At 38.0% G+C, this 22,130-nt stretch overlaps 1 protein-coding gene and 1 pseudogene across 1 annotated transcript; one reads left to right on the top strand and one right to left on the bottom strand.

The window, feature by feature from the left end:
* Nucleotides 1-2,414: 2,414 nt before the first annotated feature.
* Nucleotides 2,415-22,052, bottom strand: NME5 (NME/NM23 family member 5). The gene is made up of 5 exons (XM_074212980.1): nucleotides 21,678-22,052; nucleotides 10,960-11,165; nucleotides 10,225-10,325; nucleotides 5,235-5,353; nucleotides 2,415-2,621 (listed from the first exon to the last, which is right to left on the bottom strand). Exons 1-5 carry the CDS (start codon nucleotides 21,804-21,806, stop codon nucleotides 2,523-2,525), a joined length of 654 nt encoding a protein of 217 aa, XP_074069081.1. The 5' UTR covers nucleotides 21,807-22,052; the 3' UTR covers nucleotides 2,415-2,522.
* On the top strand, nucleotides 17,381-18,188 carry LOC141506664 (ceramide synthase pseudogene; annotated as a pseudogene).
* Nucleotides 22,053-22,130: the final 78 nt, after the last annotated feature.

Here is a 22,130-nt window from a genome sequence, read left to right as displayed (position 1 = left end):
GTTCATATATTTAGAACTTAAGAGATCCCCTTGTCCAACCTCCTCATTTTACAGAAAAAATGATAACTCCATATGGTCATAAAGGTTAAGTAGCAGGGTCAGAATTTGAACCCAGAATCTGATTTCAAATGCAGATTGAAAAAAAAATGAAAACTCAACCTGAATCCTTTGTTCTGACACAACAGAACCAGGCTAAACTGGTAACATTTCTAAGTTGGAAAGTACTTCTGTCCAAGGTGCTCTGTGTGTTTTGCAGCCTGGTATGGAGCAAGTGCTATAAAAGTGTTAATTAGCATTATTATTGATTTAACTCACAAATGTACTTGAAAATGGGCAAGGCATTTGCTCAGGGTTCCATACTTTTTGGACCTCCAAGCTCCCTTCATTTTCCAAACCCTGTTTTGATATTTTCTAAATAAGAACTTGAAGAACAAGTCTTCTGGGAGAGCCTATTAGCTGACATATGATAGAAGTCACAAACTCAGATAATTGCAAACACCACCCCCCTTCCCTGCAGAAACAACTTAAATGTGACCTACTTGGTTGGGCACAAGGAAAAGTTCAAAATTCTTTCATTTTCCCAAATCCCTAGGGGACTCTAAACACAGAGGGCATAATAATGAATTCATAATGAACTTTAATTTCTTGGGTTGGAGGGGAGGCAGGAAAGCAACTGGGGTTGAGCAACTTGCCCTGGGTCACACAGCTAACATCTGAAGCCAGATTTGAATTCTGGTTCGCCTGAACTCAGGGCTAGCACTCTAATTAGTTGTCTTTAAGCTTCAAGAGACCTACAAGTTTTCCTTTTCCCTTCTTTGGACACTTAACTTCCATTTTTTCTGTGCTCAGTCTGTTGGCAGAAGAACTAGAGGTCACTTATCTGATTAATATCCTAGAACTACTCTTTTGAGATGTCACCATTCCCATTGATGATATTTAAGGCTATACCAAAATATCTACTCATATTTTCTTATGATTGAAAAGCTAGTGTTTTATTTTGCTGGTCAGTCACCTGTAGAGCCAGGAAATTACAAGGCTTCTCCCCAGTTCCTGCTTCTCTAGTGCTGCTCTACTAGGCCTTGGGACAGGTATTCCTACAAGGATTCTCCTTAGATCTGGATCCTTGTCCCCACTAGGAAAAATGAAAGAATCCCTCTTTCCACATGAAAAACATCAAATCCTAGAAACAGACTCCTGAAAATGTTGTCATGGAGTTCTGCTACAGACACACTGTCTGCTTTCCTCTTTTCTTGTGGATATTACTCAAAGGACAGAAATGTGTAACCTGGTTGGTGGAGTCACAAGTTGAAAGGAGGCAGCAGGAAGCGGTGAAGAGTCCTGGATATAGCAGGACTCAATTCCCAGCTGTGACTTTGGGCAGGTCACTTGATCTCCAAGAATGGGTTTCCTCATTCATAAGAGATAACCTCTAAGAACTTGATCCAAGGCAGAGTTGTATCCAGCTTACTTGACCCATGGAAAGGATTAATCATATCCATTATGTTAAAAACAAAACCAAAAAAAAAACTCCTTGAAATGTGTAGAGATTATGAATTCTTTTCTTATTGATTGTGGATTGATATCAGACTCTGGGTGTTTAGAAGTCAAAATTTTTCAGGGTCAATTATTTTTTAAAATTAAATTATCTTTTTTAATTAACCAAAATCCTACTTTTCTTCCCATCGCCTCTTCCCTCCCCCCAAATGAAAAAGTCCTTGAAACAAATATGTATAGTTAAGCTAAGACAAATTCCCACCTTGGTCATGTTCTAAAACTAAAGATGTCTTAGTTTGCATTGAGTCCTTCAAACTTTCTCAGGAGGAGGAGAGTATCCTGCATCATGAGTCTTCTGGAAATGATGTCAGTTCAGTGTCAGTGATTTCTCCTATTTGATTGTCAGATCTTCACAAAAAGCTTCATACGGGTGTGTGTGTGTGTGTGTGTGTGTGTGTGTGTGTGTGTATTAGACTTAAAAGTGTATTTAAATCCAAAGGATTGCAAATGAAACAAATCATATTGAATTATTACCCCCCTCCCTACTCCCCAATTTTTTTTTTATTTTTTATGGACTCATGGTTAAAATTCCCTTACCTAGAGGGTTACACAACCAGGATTAGGTTGAGTCAATAATGTAAAAATGATAAGAACCACACCTTAAATCTAACTTAGTTGCTTATACAATCATATTAGTGATTACACTTCCTGTACCTAGCAAATGAGAGATGTGTACATAGAACAAGTATCTGAAAATATATTCTTTCCCAGGAATTTTTTCCATCAAACAACAACTAAAATAAAATTTCTAATAAATAACTCCCTATGGTTAAAAATCAAACGCTAGTTTTACATTTTTGTCTTTTGAAAAGGTTATCCACTGCTTACAAAACTCTTAAAATCATTATATTAAAATAAGATTACTTCATGTACAGTTCTTTATCATTCATATTCTACTTAAAGATATTAACAAAAGATCAGCAGAATACAAGTCTTTTAGAATAACAGGGTAGTTCTTGATTAGTTCTTCAGTTTGTTTTATTTTCATTAACCTCTTCCAAAGAAGTTTGGTAACTGAATCTAGGTTTGTTGGGATTATTTTTGAGCAACCAATCAGCCAGCCAAATCTAAAGGAAAAAGAAAAAAAATTAATCTTTCTTTAATGTATACCATAAAAATGGAAAAGCTTGACAACAATGATAATTGGTAAAGTAAAAATTCTAATTAAAATTATAGAAGTCTTGTAAAACTCAAAATAAAATCTTTAATTAAAAAAAATTATAGAAGTCTTGAAAACAAGATTAAAATTTACCTGCCTGAACATTCTTTACTTCTCAAATGCCAAATGATATTTGACCCTGTATTAAGAGGTAGTGGTGGTGTGAATATAAATTGAAATTATGTGACATCCACGTAATTTTTAAGATTTTAAGATTCTAAATAAATGATCATTCTGAGGTGGTTGAAGAAGTTAGATGCTCCACTAAAGAAACAATCTGGTCACAGTCACTCCTGGTGAACACCCCTTCAGATCTAGAGAACCAGTCACTCCATCCAGCACCCTGTAAAGAATTTGAATTCTCAGATCTAGGAGAGGTTGGCCTGTCTCTTTCAGGTCACAAAGTCCAGGTCTTACATAATGTAGGTGGCAAAGGTGAATTTTCATTAAGGGCTGAACCAGCCAAATATTTGACTAGTGTATATGTGTTAGAAAACTAGCCAGAAGAGAAAGATAAGTTGAGGGAGCAGCTTCTAAAGAAGAAGGGTAAGGGTAAACTATAAGGCCTGAGCCCAGGAGAAAGTAACTTTGGAACCCAAATAGGGAAGAACTTTCCTATTTGGAGTTTGAGGAAAGGTCACAGAGACTCAGTTATCAACCAGGAGAAGGAAAGAGAACAGACCAAGTTTGGACTGAGGGGTCATATAGAAAGAAAGACAGTCCCTGTATGGGTCCTAGACTCCAAGTCAAGTTGGGGACTGAGAAAGACTCTTCACTGCTAAGAATGGTAGCTGTATCCAGTCAAATATTGGGCCAGAAAATACTATTAATAATAAAAACATGGGGGGGTGATGATCAATCATGATGGACTTGCTCATCCCTGAAGGACAACAACCAGGGACAATTTTGGGCCATCAGCAATGGAGAATATCATCTGTATCCAGTGAAAGAATCATGGACTGAACAAAGACCAAAGACTATACCATCAAATTAGGGGGGAAAAAAAACAATTTTATATTAAGTAATTTTACTATCTCATACATTATTGTTCTTCCTTAAGGAAGAAATGTCATCACATTCAACTGAAATCAATGTATAAAATGGAACCAATGTAAAGACCAACAAAATGCCTTCTGTGGGGAGTGGGAGAGGGAAGCAAGAATGGGGAGAAAATTGTAAAACTCAAAATAAAATCTTTCTTAAAAAAAATAAAAACATCAGATAGTATGTATGTAATGGGTTTTCATTTCACCCTCACAACTCTGTAAAATGGAAATAAGCAGTGTTGATGTCAAGACCAAAACCAAAGACAGGAGGAAGGGCACTAAGGGGGGTGCTTAGTTGAAAAGTAATGGATGCTGAGGAACAGAACAATAAGAACAACTGTACTGAACTGTTAATCTTTTAATCTCATCCTATAACCTCCCTCCCCTTTTCTATCTCACTGTATATTTTACCTTAATTTCTTTTCAATTATCTGAGAAATTTATGAGATGTTAATGAAGAGGAAAGTATGAGGATGGCACAGACCTGTGGTCTACATTCCTAGACATGATGAAAGCTAGAAATCTGAAAGGGGTGGGAAAAATTCCTAGGAACTGAGACTTGAGCTTGTTGGTAACAAATTAATGGGTAGAAGTACCCATGAAAAGTTGATAGAGATGGCCAGGGATATTAATAAAGACTGTCATGAGCATAATTTCCCTTCAAAATAGCTGAAAATGGCTCAAAAACATCCAGGAAGGGGGCAGCTAGGTGGCGTAGTGGATAAAGCACCAGCCCTGGAGTACCTGGGTTCAAATCCTGCCTCAGAAACTTAATAATTACCTAGCTGTGTGGCCTTGGGCAAGCCACTTAAACCCATTTGCCTTGCAAAAAAAAAAACCTAAAAAAAAAAATCCAGGATATTTAGCCTTAATGGTTGCTTTTTAACACCAATGGAAAAATAGCTATCTTACTCTCCCATTCCCCTTCCCCACTTCTGCTCTGTACTAGCTGAAGGACACGGCCAATTTCAAGAAGAGCTTTTTTCTTTTTGGAAAATAGGATTTACTTGAGAGCCAGGCACTCTTCACAGATTTCCTTACTTTCTCCTTTTTGGAATAATTCCACAAACTTAATATATACCATTATGGTGTAACAAAAAAACTTGGAATGAAAGTCCCTGCTCTGTTAGCTGTGTAATCCTTATAAAAAAGTAATTTAATCTTGGTATGCCTCATTTTTTTCATTTGTTTAAAAAATGGAGATATTAATACTTACCTTTCAAAGTTGCTATAAGGAAAACATTGTACAAACATAAGCTATATATACACATAGAAATGTCATTCAATGAGAGATACTGCATCAAAAAAGAATATATTTTAAGAGAGTTGAAAATGGAGCTGGGGAAGTCAGACATTAAGAAGAAATTGAAATACAAATAATTATAGAAATTTAATTTGACAAAAATATATTTTTTGAAAGATTTTTAAAAGGCTAGTAGACAATATTATTTTAATATGAAAGAAATGTTTCTTACAAAGGGATCTGCTGGTTTGTGTTTACAGAGCTCTGTGAGTCCCGCCAACAGAGTCGGATTTACGTACAAGTTCAGGTAATCCTTAGCAGCTTCTCCAACAGGGATGGGCTCAATAACCACTACAACAACAAGTACATTTAGAATTAGTATGAAAATTTTGAATATGTGAAACCTAGAATAAATTGCTTATTGTCTTATGAAAGTAAGAAGCCGGAGGGAGAGAAAAATTTAAAATTCAAAATTTTTAAGAAGTTGAGTATGGGGGTGGCTAGGTGGCACAGTGGATAAAGCACCGGCCTGGAGTCAGGAGTACCTGGGTTTGGCCTCAGACACTTTATAATTACTTAGTTTGTATGACCTTGGTCAAGTCATTTAACCCTATTGCCTTATTAAAAAAAATTTTTAAGTGAGTATGAGGACAGCTAGGTAGATAGAGCACTGGCCCTGGTCAGGAGTACCTGAGTTCAAATCCGGCCTAGACACTTAATGATTACCTAGCTGTGTGGCTTTGGGCAAGCCACTTAACCTTTTGCCTTGCAAAAACCTAAAAAAAAAAAAAAATTGAGTATGAAAAATTATCATACCATGTAACTGTGGAAAATATTATTTAAAGAGGAATGAAACACTAAATAACCTATGCTTTAAAAAATAGTATAAGAACATAATAAAAATATTCAACTTTCTACTCTGCCATATTTTTTAAATTTAAAACTGTTTTACTGATGCCTTTTGGTTTTACTGAAAATAATCTTCCATTCAAAACTGAACCATTCCCTTGTTAAAGATAAAGTTAAGCAAAAAAAGCCCTCAATTAGCAATACCTACATATAGTCATGACAACATACAGTCATATTGTATATATCATCTATTTTATATATACATGAATATGTTCATACTGAGGAATGACCTCCCTGAAATTCGCCTTAAAAGTAATTATATTAAATATGTATTAACCTTCAGAATTTGTCCTAATGAGGGACAAACATTAAGCTCCAGGATTTTGGACTCAAGAAAGAGCAAAACAGAATGAAATTGGAATCAGGGCCTTAAACATTTCACTGTCAGAAGGCAGGATCTGAAAAGTTACTTCATCATCAAGGAAGGGAATGGTCTCCAATTTAGGATGGGGCTGAATAATGGCCACAACCTCCAAGAGGACATGCTGGGAAGGATGGCTCCTCCCAAATCTAAGATCTTTATGCCTTGCCTGATCAGTTATGCTAAGATCTCTGCAAATGTGAATCTTCCCCCTCCAGAAGGTCAACAATCCAGTGACTTGATACAATGTGCTTTTTGTTATTAGAGTTCAATAAGACATACATATATACAAACACTAAACTTTACATATACATATGTACATATATCCAGATACATACATACACACCACACACACACACACAAATATACAAAGAGAAAAAAATACACACACAGTGAACAGCATTTCAGTTCCTTCGCCTCTCCTAAAAGGGTGCTAAGTGCAGTTCAACTGTCTGTTCTCCTGAACTATAATTGGTTTTTCAATTGCTTTTCTTCTATGGTAGGCATATTTTACAATGTTCATTTCCTTATTTTTAACAGACTACTCACAACTTCTGGTAAACTATCTTTTCAGCTATACAGAAGAATGCAAAGCCCAAGTATATCCTTCTTAAAATACAAAAGGACAACAGTGCATACACTACTCTGAATATTTTTATGTTTAATAGGCATCTTGAGAATCAGATGCTTCATCTGGCTATAAATTAAGGTTAGGCCACCTACTACTATCTCATCACTCCAAAAGAAGCATAGTGCTTTGTACATATAAAGTGCACAGGAAATGAAATGTTGAATGTTGAACACTGAATGAATAATTGTCCTTCTGCTGAAAAAGTTCTAGTATTAGATTTATAGTCCCAGAACCAACAAAGAAACTGAAGATTAAGTCATCTGTATGAAGTGAAAGCAGATCAACTCTCCTACCTCCCTGCATGGGAAAGGGGTACCAGGGAAAGAGTGTGCAGTTTGGAGTCACAAGAATTCAACTGGAATCCCAGTTCTTCCATTCTTGCCTGTGTGGTTGCTAACCCTCACTGCACTGTAGTTCCTTCATCTATAAAACAAGGGGCTTACACACTAGGACTGCTGAGATCCCTTTCAGCTCTAAATCTATGATTCTTTGAAAGGGAACAAAAATTTTCTAATCTATTATGTACCTGGCACTGTGTGAAGCAATTATATTATAGTACATTATTATATAAAAAATTATTACAATTATAGTAACATTTTACCCCCACAACTCTATTGAGGTAACTAAGGCAGACAGAGGTTAAGTGACTTGCTTGGGATCACATACATTAGCTGTGTGAGATCCTGAGCAAGTTGTTTAACTTCTGAGACTGAATTTGAACTCAGGTCTCCCTTAATCCAGAAGTAGCACTCTAGACAATGCACCACTTCCTTTGTGCAAATTATTTCCTAGAGTGCCTAGCAAGGCACCTGCTTAGTTCTCATAAAATACCACCTTGTTTATTCATTTTCTAACATACTTATCACATAAACCACATAGTATAAATATCTCTGTTAATGTCCTTGTCTCAACTATAATATAAGCTGCATTTTGAGAAAACTAAGTTTTGCTGGTTCAGACCCAACCCACAAGACATCAGCTGAGCTGGGAATGTGGGCCCCTGAGGGTGATGGGAAATGATGACTGTGGAAAAAGCACCATGCCTGGAGTCAAAAAGACCCAAGTTCAAATTTGACTCAGACACTTACCAGCAGTGTGACCCTGAGCAAGTCACCTTACCTCAGTTTGCTATATAAATGCATACTGCTTTCCTTTCCTCCCTTCCCATCCCCCATTTCCACCTCCTCCCAAATGTATTCAGTTTTGAGAACCACATTTTAGAAAGCGCTTCAAAAAATGAAATGTGTGCAGGGGAAGGCAATCAAGGTGCTAAGAGTGGACTCTAATCCACTGAAGAAAAGTGAGAATTTGTAGCTTAGAGAAGGAAAAAAGGAGGACATGATAGCTGTCTTCAACTGCAAAAAGTACCACTGTGGAAAAGTTATTTTTTTTTTGCTTTGTTCCAGATGGGCAGAATAAGTATTAATAGGTAGAAGCTACACAGGAAGAACTTTCTAACACTCAGAAAGGGAAATACGATGCCCCAGGGAGTGGGAAGCTTCCAACCAGTGCAGGTCACACTGGAAAACTGGAGGACCATGTGTCTGAGATGCTGGAGAAAAAGAACTCTGTCACAGATAGAGATTCAACTAGATGAAGACTTCTGAGTTCCCATAAGTGCCTTTATTCTGTAGTCTATGAACAAATTATAAGTATTCTTTGGCATGAGGTTACCCCAACCATGTTGTTTCAGAGTAGCATCTGAAATATATTATAGACTTATAATGAAAATAGCTTTCAAATTTTCCAAACTTTATTTTCTGCCAAGGAAAAATGCTCTCCCTTCAGAAGCAGTCCATTCCACTCTTGGGAATCCTTCAGTGTTATTAAGTTGTTCTTTATATCAACCCTAACTCTTCTCTTATGAAACTTCCACCTACCACACTATGTTCTACTCTCTAGGGCTAACCAAAATATTCCAGTCCCATTTTCACTCAACTATCCTCCATTTATTTGAAGACAGATATCTTATCCTACTTTCCACTTCAAGTCATCTTTTCTTCAAAAGACATTTATCTGTTGATGAATGTCTACATTTTAACACGGCAGAAAATGAAATAAGGGGCGGCTAGGTGGTACAGTGGATAGAACACTGGTCTTGGGGTCAGAAGTACCTGAGTTCAAATCCAACCTCAGACTCTTAATTACCTAGCTGTGTGGCCTTGGGCAAGTCACTTAACCCCATTTGCCTTGCAAAAATCTAAAAAAAAATATAATAACTTTTTTAGGAATATTTTAACCTAAATGAAATAAACACTAGTTTTATTTTTGTCACAGTTGTTAATCATCTTTTAATCTAAATTTTGTTATTAGTCTTATTCTATAAAGGAATCTTTTGGTAGTTTGGTGTGATACTGAAGCTGTAAATTGCTTGAGAGAGTATTGGCATTTTTGTTAAATAGCTTGGCTCAATCATCTTTTACTTTGGAAATAAATATCTCATTCTGCTGCTCAAAGCTGATGACAGTATTGATGTCTAGAAGAAAGGCTAGCTAACCTAAACATCTACAAAGCAAAGGAAAACTATCAATGAAACTATATGTAAGCTAGAAACCTGATATGTGCAATTATGTAAAAGTCCTTGTGTGTTTCTTCAGAAATACTATTTAGAACTATTTAGAATAAATGAAGTCCAATTTACAAAGACACTGTCCCTTCTCACTTATGGGGGAGGGGTTTGATTTATTTTGAACTTAGATTCAAAGCTACCTAAAGGAGACTCAAACAACACATTTAAATGTGCAGGAAAAAGCTTTCAAATGCCTACATAAAAAGATTGACTACAATAAAATAGAAGACTGTCTAAGAGAAAAATCAAAAGAAGATAGAAGGTATTATTATCACTGGTCAATTCTTCAGTTACATTTTCTTCTTTACAATGAGAAATAACTCATAATTAGAAAAGTAAAAGCAGACAGCAATTTTAGCTCTTCATAAGAAATTTTCTTCAGAAAGAAGACTTGAAACACTTATTCTTTTTTTAATTTTTTTTTTTTACTTATTTAAGGCAATGGAGTTAAGAGTGACTTGCCCAAGGTCACACAGCTAGGCAATTAAGTGTGTGAGGCCATATTTGAACTCAGATCCTCTTGATTTTAGGGCAAGTGCTCCATCCTCTAATGCCACCTAGCTGCCCTGAAACACTTATTCTTTTTGGCAATGAGAAAGCATGTGGCAATTACTCAAGTATTCACATTTCAAAATTGGAAAATCTACCTTTTCAGACCCAAAACTCCTTAAAGAGTTTAACATTTCTTTAGAAGACAGAAAAAATGAGAACTGTAAGAAGATGCACATAATTTACAAATCATAATAACTCACCTTCAGGAAACATAAATCGAATTTCTCTTTCTGCTGCAGCAAAATTTTTGCTTCCATGAAGTGCATTCCTTAGCTCATCTGTCCCATAAATTGCCCTTAGACTAAAGGAAGGTAGAATTCATGTCAACTCAATCTAACATCCTTCCCAATTTTTTATATATACATTCATCTTACAAATGAAGTCCAATTTAGAAAGACATTGACACTTCTCACTTATGGCCAGGGTGGGGGGGGGGGGGATTCAATTTATTTTGAACTTGGATTTGCAGCTATCTAAAGGAGGCTCAAACAACACATTTGTATTTGCAGAAAGAACACTGGACCAAAAAGGTGGGAATGGGATGAGTATGCTATCAAGAAAAACAATAAATGCAGAAATCTGAAAGTTAGGAACACTCTCTCCACAATCTCCAATAAGGAAAACTTTGATTAGGGGGTTCAAGAAACCAAATTTGGTAGCACTGACAAATAGTTTGAAATACTAACATCCTAATTCTGTTGAATAACATTCTCACTTCACTGGCAATCTTAAATAGCTTTAAGAAGAAAAACAGACACCTCCTGGAGATAGTCCAAGACTTTTTTGTGGTATCTATTATTTGTATACACACACCCACATATCAAAATTAAAAGAAAATAAGGAAATTTCCCCCCTCCCAAAAAAGGAATACCTCATATTACAGGAATTGCACTCCAGTTACAAAGGCAAATTAAAATTTCTCCTAGGTAAGTTACCTGTCTGGGTGTGTCTCCTTAGCTTTGAAGCTATTGAATGGTCCCATAAGTTCCAACCAGTAGGAGATTGCATTATGTCTTGCTAATATCATGGCAACAAGTGGACCTGAACTCATGTATGCTGTCAGATTAGGGAAAAACATTTTCCCATACTGTTCCACATAAAAGTTGCTACACTGTTCAGGGCTAAAACGCAGTTTTCTTCTCTATAAAGGAAACAGATATGCCAGAAACTTATTTTTTAAATAATAGTATACCAAAACTTGATTAATTCAGACATTAAATACAAATAAACTGAACAGTTAGGAGGATATGTGAAGAAAGAGTTTGTCAAGAAAATTAAATGTAAACAAGATGATGCGGACTGCTAGTTTCAGGGTCAGGAAGACCTGGGTTTAGGTCCCACCTCTGACAACTACTAGCTATGTGTTCATAGGCAATCACTCAAATTTGGTGGCCCAGGCCACTCAGAACTTAGATGCAAGTGAGAAACCCTTTTTATCAGCAGGGACAGTTTCCAGCATGGATGATATCAACAGATTTGAATCAATTTTCTCCCTTTAATCTCTCTAAACCAAGATTATGATCTCAAGGGTACAAAGCTATAGGAGAACTGACCCCTTATTTATATAACCTCAAAAGGCCATAACACTCGTTGGGCTTCAAATTTCCCATCTCTAAGATGGAGCTGGACTGGATGATTTATAAATAAAAATGCTATCTTATATTTAGTTCAAGTAACATTTAAATGCCAAGTATGTTTATATAATTCCCATAACATTACAGTTTTCAAAGTTCTTTTACACAATGTTCTAAAATGAACTAATAACAACTCAAAGATGTAGGTACATCTGTAGGAAGACTCATCTGGTAAAGTAGATTTAAGATATCAATCAGATAAGACTTTTAAATTATAACAATTTAAATTTGTAGAATTTTATTTATTGGGGCAGCTAGGTGGCACAGTGGATAGAGCACTGGCCCTAGAGTTAAGAGAAGCTGAGTTCAAATCCGACCTCAGATACTTAATAATTACCTAGCTGTGTGGCCTTGGGCAAGCCACTTAAGCCCATTTGCCTTGCAAAAACCTAAAAAAAATATTTATTAGCATATAATTCTAAAGTAATAAACTGAATTTCTTTTAAAACTTGTAATTCAGACTTCCCCCCACCAATGTTAGAATATACAGTTATCCCTTCCTCATCATAACTTCCCCCACAACAGTTTCTATATATTGCAAGTTGGCATAAGAAATTAAATGAAATATTGGGGGAGTTTTGCAGAAGCCACAGATAATACATGAAGGCCAGTAGATGATAGAGGAAAAGTTTAAAAAAAAATCAGAAATGTATAAAATATATGTAGAGTATTATATAATATGAACCCGATTTTTATAGTAAGATATTGTAAGCACCCCCATAATAGAAAAAAGAATAGAAAATATTCAGCTTTCTTTGGTACAAAGGGAGAGCCAAAAATTTTTACATTGATTTTCCAGATTTTGAGAGTGCCATATACTAGTAATTCCTGTATTGTGGAAAAGAGAACTGGGTTTCAGAAGGCAATCTCTATCGAGGGTTTAGATGCAAATGATTTCTAAATGGCCAGGAGAGAGAACTGTATTTCAGAAGGCAATCTTTACTGGATGGGGGGGGTTAGATGTGAATGATTTCTAAATGGGCATAATTAACTCGGAAGGTTCATGGTCTAGTTCTGTACCCTGGCATATTAATGGCTCTGAGAAAATCATTTTCTCTCAGAAGTCACCATTTTATAATTATTTTAATCTAAGAGAGAGAGAGAGAGAGAGTACAAGGATTAACTCCATTAAAAAAAATCAAACAAGCTTCCTGACTTGCTAATGGACACTATAGAAACTATCACCTTATCTGAATATTTCATGCTTTTTTCTAAATAGAGCTATTCAAGTCTATGAGCTCCAGTTTCCCCACATAACAGCTAGTATTTATATAGCACTTTAAAGTTAAAGCACAAGATTTTTTAAATTTATTTTTATTAAAGATATTATTTGAGTTTTACAATTTGCCCCCAATCTTGCTTCCCTCCCCCCACCCCCACCCCACAGATAGCACTCTGTCAGTCTTTGTTTCCATGTTGTACCTTGATCCAAACTGGGTGTGATGAGAGAGAAATCATATCCTTAAAGAGAACAGAATTCTCAGAGGTAACAAGATCAGACAATAAGATATCTGGTTTTTTTTCTAAATTAAAGGGAATATTCCTTGAACTTTGTTCAAACTCCACATCTCCTTATCTGGATACAGATGGCACTCTCCTTTGCAGACAGCCCAAAATTGTCCCTGACTGTTGCCCTGATGGAATGAGCGAGTCCTTCAAGGTTGATCATCACTCCCATGTTGCTGTTAGGGTGTACAGTGTTTTTCTGGTTCTGCTCATCTCATTCAGCATCAGTTCATGCAAATCCCTCCAGGCTTCCCTCAATTCCTGTCCCCCCTGGTTTCTAATAGAACAATGGTGTTCCATGACATACATATAACACAGTTTGCTAAGCCATTCCCCAATTGAAGGACATTTACTGGATTTCCAATTCTTTGCCACCACAAACAGGGCTGCTATAAATATTTTTGTACAAGTAATGTTTTTACCCTTTTTCCTCATCTCTTCAGGGTATAGACCCAGTAGTGGTATTTATAGACCCAGTATTGGTATTTATAGACCCAGTATTGGTATTTATAGACCCAGTATTGGTATTTATAGACCCAGTAGTGGTATTAAGATGTTTTAAAATATTCCCTTTTATCTTCTCAAGTCTGAGAAAAAGGTGTTATCTTAATATTACAGAGAAAATGGAGGTAGACAGAAGTTTAAGTGGAGTGTCTGATGATGAATCCTGGCCTAATATGTTTCAAGCTTCAGTTCTACCAATCTATCTACCTTGCCACTGAGCTGTTTCTTGTTAAGTTAACAAATACTTATTAAGAGGCAACCGGATTCAAGGTACTGCCACATACTCTCTTTCAGTTCTAAAATCTACAGTCAAGGGTAGGGTGGTTGGAAAGGGGCCCAATCACTGAATAAAGGACAAGTTGAGTGGGAGACAGGGAGACTAACCAGGACTATTCCAATAGTCCAAGCAAGAGATAATGGGGGTTGGCTGTATTATAGAAAGTGTCCATGTGAGTGGGGGTGGGGGAAGGGGAGTTGGATGGGGTGTACAGGTAGATGTGGGTGTGTTTGAGATGCCTATAAGACACCAGTTAAAAATATCAGTAAGGAGTAGCAGTAGGGGAGATAGACTGGAACTCAGGATAGACATGAATAATGGAGATAATGGTTCTTAATCTGGAGTCCCTGGTCAGATTCAGGGGAATCTCTGAAATCAGATGAGAAAAATTACATATTTTCATTAATTTTTTTGTTTCCTTTAAATCTGATGGATTTTACAATATTGTAAGAAGGGGTCCATGAAAGTTAGACAGTCAAAGATTTCCTTAATACATAAAAAGCTTAAGAACTACTGGTACGGAGAGAGAAAAAAACTTATGACAAAGGTTTGGGAACATGCTCAATTAATGGGTATAAAATAGGAGGCAAAGAAGGACCAGTGAAGAGAAAGAGAAGAGAATAGCACCACAGAAACCTAGAGAAAACATCACTGTGTGATCCACAGGGTCAAAAACTTCAGAGTCCTAGCCCTGTGGCCTTGGGCAAGCCACTTAACCTCATTGCCTTGAAAAATCTAAAAAACAAACAAAACAAAAACTTCAGAGAGACTTTAAATGTGCGCAATTAAGAGGTCACTTGATTAACAATTTGATTAAAATAGAATAGTAGATAGTATAGTTAATCTGGTTCACCAAGGAGTCCAAATAAGGACAAAGGGTGTGTGGCTAATGAGAGGTGGTTATAAGAAAAAGAAAGGTGCCTCTTTGGAAAGAGTATTTTGATATGGGCAATCTGCTGGAGAATAGGAGAGGCTGAAATCAAGGTTATTTGTAGGAATCTGCCTCAAATTAGGAGAAGGATAATCTAAGAGACAGGAATAAAGGAAGGGGTGAAGGAAGATATCCAAGTGATGTGAAATGAGAAGGGCAGAAGTAGTCCTAGCTAATGAGGAGAGCTGGAGGCATGTAGTTAAAGGGCTTGAAGAGAATAGAAACAGCCAGTTGTAGTGCACAGGATAATGAATTGATGAGGGAGGAGCAAAAGTATGGCTTTGCTGCAAAAAGAAGTTAATTGAGATTAATCTGGAGTGGATTCCCTAGGCATAGTTTTATACATTTTCTCCAGCTTCATTCAGTAGCATGTGAATAGATAAGAAGGGTGGGATATTCCAGGGTTTGAACTTGGCCAAGGATAACCAGTGATAGGACCAAGGGACAAATCAATCAAGATAATATAATAGATAGTATAGCATTAACCTGGTTCAGCAAGGGATTCAATTTAAGATAGATGAGTGAAATAAGATAGCCAGTGAAAGCCAACAAAATATATTGAGTTACCAGGAAAAGAAAAGGAGGAGTAAAGATAATAAGAAGATAGCGAGAATGAAGAACTGTAGTAATAAATAGAAAAAGAAATAAAAGATAATAAATTTTGAGACAAATTATACAGATATTTTCCAATTTCCCTTTAGGAGATTAGTTAAAAATTGCATTATTCAAATTGGACATCTTTCAGTGTTTGACTATTCTTGTCCTAAAAGGACAAAACATTGAAATACATTACCAAAAACCACCTTTTTTCTTTGAAATTTCAATTTTTATGATTAAGTATGAACTATCTTTCTGTAAATAGGTTTGGTCCCCAGTTCCAAAACATGGTCCAATAAACAGAGTCTGCCAAACACTGGGATATAACCTGATTGATTTTTAGGAGAGAAAATGTACTTAATAGAAGAGAAATATAATTAGTTAAGCCTAAACTTTTTTTTTTAGGTTTTTTTGCAAGGCAAATGGAGTTAAATGGCTTGCCCAAGGCCACACAGCTAGGTAATTATTAAGTGTCTGAGACCAGATTTGAACCCAGGTACTCCTGACTCCAGGGCGGGTGCTTTATCCACTAAGACTAAACTCTTACTCCCTTTCTTTTCTCTCTCCCTAATCAAGGGTTTTGTTATCTTTGACTTAACTCATATCAATGGTAACTGTAACAGAAAATGCGTAATTCAATGCATAATTCAAATGCATAAATTCACCTAACCTGTACAAAAATAGGTTTCTAAGCATTGCCTAAAAACTCAATGTTTTATTAGGTTCTGCCCAGGAGGAGAGGTGTGGCTTTTATTAAATTCCTCTTAAAGTCCATTCCACAGGATTGGTAAACCATGGTAGTAATATACAATATATGATACTCTACCCTCAAAAGCAGGTTGGCCAAACTATAAGAATTATTCATCCCTATTCCATGGTGAAATTCCTTTTGTTCAGTAGTATAAAGTTTAAGAAACCATAGCAGTTTATTCTTTAAATCAATTCTAACATCTACCACTAAAAATTAAGATTATATTAGCATTTGTTTCACTGATCTATTTCTACTTTTTTTTTTTAGGTTTTTTCAAGGCTATGGGGTTAAGTGGCTTGCCCAAGGCCACACAGCTAGGTAATTATTAAGTGTCTGAGGCCGGACTTGAACTCAGGTACTCCTGAATCCAGGGCTGGTGCTCTATCCACTATGCCACCTAGCCACCCCTCTACTTCTACTTCTTAGCTAGTACCAAATATTTCTGATAGTTTTGATCTGCCTTATAATATAGTTTAAGACACAGTAATGCTAAACCTCCTTCCTTAATTTACGTTTTTATTAGTTCCTTTTGATAACTCTTTTGTTCTTCCTAATGAATTTTGTTTTTATTTTTTCTAACTCTGTAAAATAATTTTCAGTCCCCAACTGAAAAATGGTCAAATTATATGAATTTCTTCACTGAAAACTATCTCTAGTCATATGAAAAAGAGTGATTTACTATAGATTAGAAAAATGCAAATTAAGATAATTCTAAGATACCATTTATCAGATTGGCTGATATGACAGAAAAAGAGAATGATAAATATAGGAGAATGCAGAGTTAGTGAAATTGTGAACTGATCCAATTATTCTGAAAAGTAATTCGGAACTATGCTTAGATAGCTAAAAACCTGTGCATACCCTTTGCTCCAACATTCTGAGCTGCATTCCAAAGAGATGATAAAGGGAAAAGGACCCACGTAAACAAAAAATATTTATAGCGGTTCTTTTTTTGGTAGCAAAGAATTAGAAATTGAGAGGATGCCCATCAACTGGGGAATGGCTGAAGGAGTTGTGGTATGTGAATATAATGAAATACTATGAAGAGAGATTTCAAAAAAAACTTGGAAAGTGATGCTAAATAAAGTGAACAGAGCCCTTTCCCATTTGCATCCTCCCCCTTTCTCTGTCCCCTATCTCTATCCCTCTGGGAGGCCGACGCGGTCATTGTCTCAGCCAGGCTAGTGTCCTCAGTCCAAGCTATCATGGCCTCCACAGCTGGCTACATTGTCTCCACCTCCTGCAAACATATCATGGATGACCAGCATTGGCTATCCTCGGCTTACACTCAGTTTGCAGTGCCCTACTTCATCTATGACATCTACGCCATGTTCCCGTGTCACTGGCACAAGCACCAGGTCAAAGGTCATGGAAAGGATGAGGGAGGGGCTGGCCCCCCAGGAGGCACTTGGGCTGTGGCCCGAGGCTACCTGCACAAGTAATTCCTCATGGTGCTGCACCATGCAGTCATGGTGCTGGTCTGTTTTCCACTATCAGTGGTGTGGCGCCAAGGCAAGGGGGACTTCTTTCCGGGCTGCATGTTGATGGCAGACGTCAGCACACCCTTTGTCTGCCTAGGCAAGATCCTCATCCAGTACAAGCAGCAACACACCCTGCTGCACAAAGTGACTGGCACCTTGATGCTGCTGAGCTTCCTGTGCTGTCGAGTGCTGCTCTTCCCCTACCTGTACTGGGCCTACGGGCAGCACGCAGGCCTGCCCTTGCTCTCTGTACCCCTCAATATACCAGCCCATATCAACCTGGGGGCCATCCTGCTGCTTGCTCCACAGCTCTACTGCTTTTTCCTCATCTGCTGGGGAGCATGTCGCCTCTTTAGGCCTCAGGGACCCACCCCTCCAGTCCTCCGTCAGTCCCAGGACTTCACAATGGGCCCCACAATGGGCTCTGGGACTGAGGAGAGGGAGAGGGTTGGGGCACCCATTCCTCCAGGAATTGGGCTCTGAGACTGATGGGTAGGGATGGGAACTAGGGGCCTCTCCAGTGGTCCTAGGCCTGGAGGATAGGGATGGAGAAGTTGGGGGGGGGGGGGGGAAGCTTCTCCTTATATGATGGTAAAAGGGATAGAACAGGACCAGGCTTGTAAGAAACAGCTACCTCTCTTGTCCTCAGGGTGCCTGGGACTGAGGGACAGAGGGTTTGGAATGGCCAATGATCTCCTTTGTGTAGGAACTAAGAAAGTAAGAAAGTGGAAATTAGGAGGCACCCTCCTGCATATATAACCCCAGGGATACCCTTTTTTCCCCAACTGTAATCTGCAGGGGGCCTAAGGGAGGGAAATTAAAAAGGAAGGTGCCCTATTCCACAGCAATTTAGGATAGGATGGATTAGGGGAGAGACTAACAAGGATTATAGAGGATCAAGGAGTAAATAATCTAGAGAAGGGCCCTCTCCTTTTTGCCAAGGACACGCCTATTTCCCTTCCCCATATGCTGTAGTCTAGGGGAAGGCAGCTCCTAACCTCATGAATTCCCTCTGGGTGGGAGAGGTACCTCTAACCTCTTTGTTTCTCACCAGGGTATAGGTTGGCTACCCCTTAGAGCTAGCTAGCTCCACTCCTACACAGGCAGCCCAGTATCTTTCCAGACCCTTAGGAATTTTATTTCCCCAGGTTTGTATTAGTTTCTTATGGGGAGGCAGACACTGACAGGCCACACACCACCACCTGGCCCAGCCTCTTCATTGCTGAGTGCCCCACTTGGGGGAAACTGGGCTAGGGGCTCTTGCGCTGGTTCCTTCAGGCTACATAATTTGGCCTTCTTGCCCTCTCCCACCTGTCCCTGGTGCTACAGATCTCTTGAGGCTTCCTCCAGATCCAGGAGCAGGAGGAACCTTGGGAGGCGCTATATAAAGACCACTAATAAAGATGAGATCAGCATGAATGCCAAAAAATAAAGTGAACAGGAGACCATTGTATACAGTAATAAAACTTTGTGATGATCAATCACAATAGACATAGCTCTTCTCAGCAATACTATGATCCAAGCCAATTTCAAAAGACTCACAATGGAAAATGTGTTAGCCACATCCAGAGAAAAATTATGGAGTCTGAATGCAGATTAAAACATGCTATTTTCACTTTTTTGTTTTTCCTTCTCCTTTTTGTTCTGATTCTTTTTTTCACAATATGACTAATATAGACATATTTAGCATGATTATATATGTATAATTTGTATCAGATTGCTTGCTGTATTAGGGATGAAGAAGAGGAAAAGGGGTGAAAAATTTTGAACCCAAAAATCTAAAAATAAATGTTGGAAAGTATCTTTACATGTAATTGGAAAAATAAAATAGTATTAAGTGGGAAGAACAAAAAAATTTTCATAATTGAGATGGCAGTGAATATATAAATTAAGTTAAAATTGCCATTTTTATTATATTGGTGCTACCTATCCAAATATTTCTTCAATTATTTAAATTTGATTTTATTTGCATAAAAAGTTTATTTTGCGGATATAGTTCCTGGGTTTGTTTTGGCTGGTATATACCCAAGTTATTTTATACTGTCTAGTATTATTTTAAATGATCCATCTTTTACTATCTCTTCTTGCAGGGTTCTGCAATATATGGAAATATTGAAGATTTATGTGGATTTACTTTACAGAAAAGCTTTAGCACAAAAAAAAAAATGAGCTAGGATCAGAAGGGAAGCTACTAATTAGAAGAAAAAAATCTTTGCATCAAATATCTATAATAAAGACCTGGTGAAAGGCAATGTGTAATAAGAAAAAGACGAGCTGGAGGCAAGAAAATCTGGATTCATTATCTTACCTCTGAAACACCTTGGCTCCCTGACTCAAGACTTACACCCTTACAAGTTTTCATGCAACTTGCTTAGGACTATAATTTGAGGCAACTAGGTGGTGTAGTGGATAGCACACTGGCCCTGGAGTCAGGAGTACCTGAGTTCAATTCCAATCTCAGTCACTTCATAATTACCTAGCTGTGTGACCCTGGGCAAGTCACTGAACCCCACTGTCTAGCCCCACCACCACAAAAAGACTATAACTTATTGGTCTGGTATATAGGAAAAGCTTAAGAAATGTATGTTGATTGATTTTCAGAGGTAATTCTCTGAGAATTAAACCAATAAAATCATAGCTCTGCCTCACTCCTGCAAAGGGTTGGCTGTCCAAGCTATGATGGAAATCAATATAAATAAAGCAAGGTCAGGTGCCATTTCCCTATGAATTACTTGGTCAAAGGACATGAACAATTCTCCAGTAGAACTGAAAAACTATGAACTACCATGCAAAAAATTGCTGCACTAATAAGAGAAATACAAGTCAATGCAAGCTTCACTTCACATCCCAACCCTCCAAACTCTGATAAAATTGTCAAAATGACAAAACAGTAAGAGCAACGTTAGAAGAGCTGCAGAAATGCTGCCAACAAATATACTGCTGAGAAAGTTGTAGATTGGTCTAAATTTGGAATTAAGTTAAGAAATATAACTAAAGTTTCCAAAGCTTTTGACATAGAGATCCCACTGCTAGCCTTATGCCTTAAGGAGAGAAAGGTTCTATAAACAAGAAAATAATCACGTGTGGTAACAAAGAACTGAAAACAAAGCACATAACCCATCAACTGGGGAATAACTTAAAGAATCATATGTTAACATAATAGAATAATATAATTCTCAAAAAACGACGAATATGAAGAATTCAAAGACTTGGAAAATTTAAATGAACTGATGCAAAAAGAAATAAGCAGAACCTGGAAAACATTTCTACAAAGCAAATGAAAAAATATTAAATGTTATAGAAGTATAATGACCAAGTTGGTCTCCCAAAAAAGAGATGAGAAAATGCACCTCCTCTTTTTTGCAAAAATGAAGGCCTAGGGCACAGTGAATGAAGGTGCAGTGGATAGAGCACCGGCCCTGGAGTCAGGAGGACCAGGAGGACCTGGGTTCAAATCCAACCTTAGACACTTAATAATTACCTAGCTGTGTGGCCTTGGGCAAGCCACTTAGCCCTACTGCCTTGCAAAAAAAAAAAATCTAAATAAATCAATCAATAAATGAAGAAAATAGCTAGGTCACTGGGGGGTAGAATGAGGAAAGTCTATTAGAAATGAAAGCAATACAAAATCTCTATGGTTGCTAGGAGACATCCACAACAAAAACTTCAAGAGAAAATGTTTATTCTTTTCCTTTAAAAAAAACTCCTCCTAATCTGACAAAACGGCAGAGGAATTTATTGTAAAAATATTCCCCAGTTCTTAGGGCATCTAGAATACTCAAACATACTCTGATAGTAAGCATTATCATCTGAGTCCTGCCACAAATGGGCAAAGAAGTTGTTGACAAACCATCAACTCCCCAGGCACTAGCCCTACGACAGGAAAGAAACCATTAACTTTTCATTAAGTATGAAATAAAATAAAACAGAAAAAGCCACGAAACCCGTCACCCATTGTCCGGGAAGACTCACCTGGACTATGGTGAAGCCAGATTTGAGGATGACGTCTTCTATCTCCTCTTCTTTGTCCACAATATCTGGCTTGATAAGCGCCAGGGTTTTCTCCACGTAAATCTGCGGCGGGGGCATTAAGTGCTCCATCGGGCTCCCGGGATGAGCCAGGCGGGGAGGCCGAAGGCCCGCACCTGCCCTCAGCCCGCCTCCAACATCCCGGGCGCCGCCCCCGGCCACTCCTCTCGCGGGAGGCGAGGTCACAGAAGCCCCGAGGAGGCCGCGGAGGGCGCACTGGGGCTTCTCCGGCCCGCTGCCCGGGCCCCCACGCCGCAGGACCTTCTATCCCGGCCCGGGGCTGAGGCCCTCCCGTTGCTAGGAGACACCCAGGACGCGCGGCAGCCCCGCCCCGGCGCCCTTCCTCCCGTTCCCGTTGGCCCCACCCCCTCCCCCAAACAGCCCAGGCGGTTTTCG

This window comes from Macrotis lagotis, chromosome 1 (assembly GCF_037893015.1).
Source record: "Macrotis lagotis isolate mMagLag1 chromosome 1, bilby.v1.9.chrom.fasta, whole genome shotgun sequence".
NCBI classification, from domain to species: Eukaryota; Metazoa; Chordata; class Mammalia; order Peramelemorphia; family Peramelidae; genus Macrotis; species Macrotis lagotis.
The sequence above is the reverse complement of the archived record's forward strand: the minus strand, read 5'-3'. Positions and strand labels throughout refer to the sequence as shown.